Below are 4,074 nucleotides of genomic sequence, written 5' to 3' on the forward strand. Positions count from 1 at the left end.
TACTTAATGTCTATCTATTTAATCAAGTAAGTTTTCAATACCCTGAACTGAGTAATACGGTCCAACAAGTATTCTTCTAAGTCTTTTAAATGTCAATCGGCTGATATATTCTTCTACGCTTCCTTTGAAATAAAAGGTTTCTCCGTCTTTGGCCAGTGTGAATGTACTCCAGAACTGTGTAAATATACCATAGGAACTGGTGTGTGGGCAGAAAGGAAGTAAGAAATTGGGTGTTCGCGCCAGATTTCTGGGATAATTTGGTATTCAGCAGGCATATCAAAGCTGAATGAATGATTGTTAGGTTTTATTTCTAGATATTGGCATTGTGGGAATAAGGCTTCGTCGGGTATAGGTTGGATAAATGGCTGAGGAGGGTTAGGTATATTGTCAGACCTAGCAAAAGTAATGTGAGATTCCTCGTCAAATTGATGTTGATTATGTGTCATTTACCTGTAAAATATCTAAAAATATTAGAAACCGAATTAATTGTACAACGCTAATTTAAAAAAAATTTGAAAAGAAATTGAAAACTTAAAAAAAATTAACTAAAAAAAGAAAAAAAAAACTAGAACTTAAAAAAAATTAACAAAAAAATTTAAAAACAAAATTTACCTAAAAAATTCTAAAAGAAATTCAACAGACTAAAACAAAATTTAAAATATTAAAGAAAAATTCTATAAAAAAAAAAAATCAACCGGATTCTATATCCTATCAAAACTAGATTTTTTTTTCCAAGACTCAAAAACTAAACCGGACAATATCAACCGGATTAAGGTTGATCGGAGTAAACTCCGGTTCCCTTCTCCGGTGAGAAATCCGGTCACAAACATAAAAAAAAAACTTTAAAACCCTAAATCGAACAAAAAACAACAAAATAAAACCTAAACTAATTCTAAAACTAACTCGGTCAAAAACAGAATCAAATCATTAGGTCTTAACTCTTTTCAGGTTCAAACGATTAACAGTCCAGATTTATTCGATTTAGATTCAAAGTATTATGAACTTCAATAGGTAACAGTCCAAAAAATTCGTCATAGTCCAAGATTCTGAAGCCAAGGAATTAATATTCGAGTTCAAATGAAACAAATGTAACCCTTTTGAAGTAGAGCAGATGAAGGAATAGATTGTAAAGAAGTTGTTCTTGAAAGTCTTGAGCGATTTAACAGAGAGTAAGCGGAGATGACGACGAATAGTGATAAGCGATTTAAGATAAATGTAAAAAGTGAAAAGTAAAAATGAATCGAGTATTTATAGTCAAAGTCAAAAACCGTTCAGATTTTAAACCACTCAAAGCTTATCCGGATTAGAATAAATCGGACAAGAGGTGTTCGATTTAGAGAATAAGAATCAGCTAAGTGATAATCCGGACAATAAATCGCTCAAGGTATAGGCGATTTAGAAGAACACCGGTTAAGAGTCATCCGGTTTAAGAATAAGTCCCTCAAGAGTCAATCAATTTAGGAATAAATCGCTCAAAGAAAGAACTTAAATCGTTCAACGGAAGAGTTAAATCGCTCAACAAATAAGCGATTTAAAGACTTGAAAAGCACAAAGAATATAAGCGATTTAGCAATCCGCTGAAATCAACCAAGCGATTTAGAAATCCACTCAACACCTTGTAAACATATCTAACCTTATCCGGATAAGAGTTTATCATATTGTCTTTTGTCCGGATTAGTCTAAATCGGACACTATGTTGTCCGGATTTGCAATTAATCGAACAAGTGTTGTCCGGATTAGTCTAAATCGGCCAAACACTTATATTTTTAAACTGTTAGTCAAAAACAGATAAAGTCACCCCCCCCCCTCAAAATATGATCAGATAAACAAAATACAGATAAAGATCCGCACTCTCCTTCAAATATAAATTCCCACGATCAAAAATTTAAAATCAGATAGAAAAATTGAAATACTGACTTGTATTTAAAAAATATAGATATTTGACCAAATGAATTTGAATTAAATACAATTCAATAAATTGAACTGTTTTTAATAAAAATATCAAATTTTCAAATTAAGCATACCTAACTTAGATACAAAAAAGTTAAAGCGTTTTTCATCTAAAGCTTTAGTAAATAAATCAGCTAATTGAAACTCTGTATTTACAAAATACAGTTCAATGGTTCCTTTTTCTATATGATCTTTAATGAAATGATACCGGATATCTATATGTTTAGTCTTTATGTGTTGAACAGGATTACAGAAAATAGCAATTGCACTTTTAGAATCACAATAAATGGGAATTTTGTTAAAATAAAACTCGTAGTCTCCGAGCTGTGTCTGCATCCATAAACTTGAGAACAGCAGCTTGCAGCAACTACATATTCTGCTTCAGTAGTAGATATGGACACATAGTTCTGTTTCTTTGATGCCCAGCTAACTAACTTGTCTCCCAAAAATTGTAGATGTCCCGAAGTGCTTTTCCTGTCCAACATACAGCCTGCATAGTCTGCATCTGAGTAAGCTGTCAATTCAAACTAGTACCCTTGGGATACCAGAGTCCAAGATTAGCAGTCCCTTTGAGATAACGGAAAATACGCTTAACAACACTTAAATGAGACTCCTTTGGATTAGCCTGATATCTGGCACAAAGATGTGTTGAAAACATAATATCAAGTCTAGAAGACGTCAAATACATTAAAGAACCTATCATGCCTCGGTATGTTTTCTGATCTACAGCTTTTCCAGACGGATCAGCATGTATTTTCGTTCCATGAGCCATAGGTGTTTTTATAGATGAACAGTTTTCTAAATTAAATTTCTTCAGAATATCAAAAATATATTTTTTTGACAGATAAAGATACCCAAAGATATTTTTTTTACTTGAAGACCTAAAAAGAAGTTCATCTCACCCATCATGCTCATTTTAAAACGCAAAACCATTAAGGCATAAATGTTTTTGAAGGATTTTGGGTTCGTAGATCCAAATATTATATCGTCTACATAAATTTGTATCAAAATAATATCGGACTTTTCCTTTCTAATGAAAAGCATTGTATAAATATTACCTTTCGAGAAGCCTGACTTTACCAGAAAATCTGATAAGACGTCATACCAGGCTCTCGGAGCTTGTTTAAGACCATAAAGAGCTCGGTCGAGGATGTAAACATGATTCGGCTTTGACTGATCCACAAAACCCTCCGGTTGAGCAATGTACACTTCTTCCTTGAGAAGACCATACATAAATGTTGTCTTGATGTCCATCTGGTAAACTGTGAAGTTTTTGTGTGTCGTGTATGCCATAAACATCCGTATTGCTTCAATCCTTGTTACCGGGGTAAAAGTTTCGTCGTAGTCAACGCCTTCTTGTTCATTGTGTCCTTTAGCGACAAGCCGTGCCTTATTTCTGACCAAAACACCATCTTCGTCCTTTTTGTTTTTGAATACCCATTTTGTACCAATAATCGTCTTGTTGTTGGGACGAGATACCAATCTCCAGACTTTGAGTGCTTCAAACTGGTTCAGCTCCTCTTGCATTGCGAGTATCCAATCCGGATCAGCTAAGGCTTCAGATACCTTAGTGGGTTCAATATTACTCAAGAACGTGGAGTATAGACACTCATTAGCTGTCGCAGACCGTGTACGAATTGGTGCTGATGGATCACCAATAACTTGATGTATTGGGTGATTTCTGGTCTACTTCTTGCAATGAGGTAGGGAATGTAGGAGTTTTGATCTGAGTTTTGATCAATATTTGGAATTGGAATAGGTTGAATATCTGGCTGAGGTAGGGTATTTTCATCTTGTACGACCGATACCTCTTGCACTTCAGAACTTTCACCCTTTTCACGCTGAACTTGACCGTCAGGAGTTTCCATCTCTATTTCTTCATCAACAACTTCTGTTTCTTCTTCTGTTTAAGTTACTGGAATATCAGGAGATGGACCAGATAACTGTTGTTTGGTTTGCAAATTCCTGGACAAATCATTAGACTGATTAGATTTATTTTCAAAATATTCTTCATAAAAGTTCTCTAACAATGAATCTAAATCAGCTTTATCAGAATTAGAAGATTCAGGTTGATCAGCATTCTGCGTAATATTAATTATCAGCCCGGGTCGTGAACTGAATTGT

At 34.2% G+C, this 4,074-nt stretch overlaps 1 protein-coding gene across 1 annotated transcript in view; it reads right to left on the reverse strand.

Annotated features, from left to right (window-relative positions):
* Nucleotides 1-3,818, reverse strand: part of LOC112506074 — a 15,245-nt gene extending 11,427 nt beyond the window's left edge. Inside the window, exon 1 of the mRNA XM_025110100.1 lies at nucleotides 3,759-3,818. Within this exon, the coding sequence (XP_024965868.1) occupies nucleotides 3,759-3,818 (60 nt within the window). The remainder of the gene's footprint in view (nucleotides 1-3,758) is intronic.
* Nucleotides 3,819-4,074: the final 256 nt, after the last annotated feature.

This window comes from Cynara cardunculus, assembly GCF_001531365.2.
Source record: "Cynara cardunculus var. scolymus isolate 2C chromosome LG 2, CcrdV1, whole genome shotgun sequence".
Classification (NCBI taxonomy): Eukaryota; Viridiplantae; Streptophyta; class Magnoliopsida; order Asterales; family Asteraceae; genus Cynara; species Cynara cardunculus.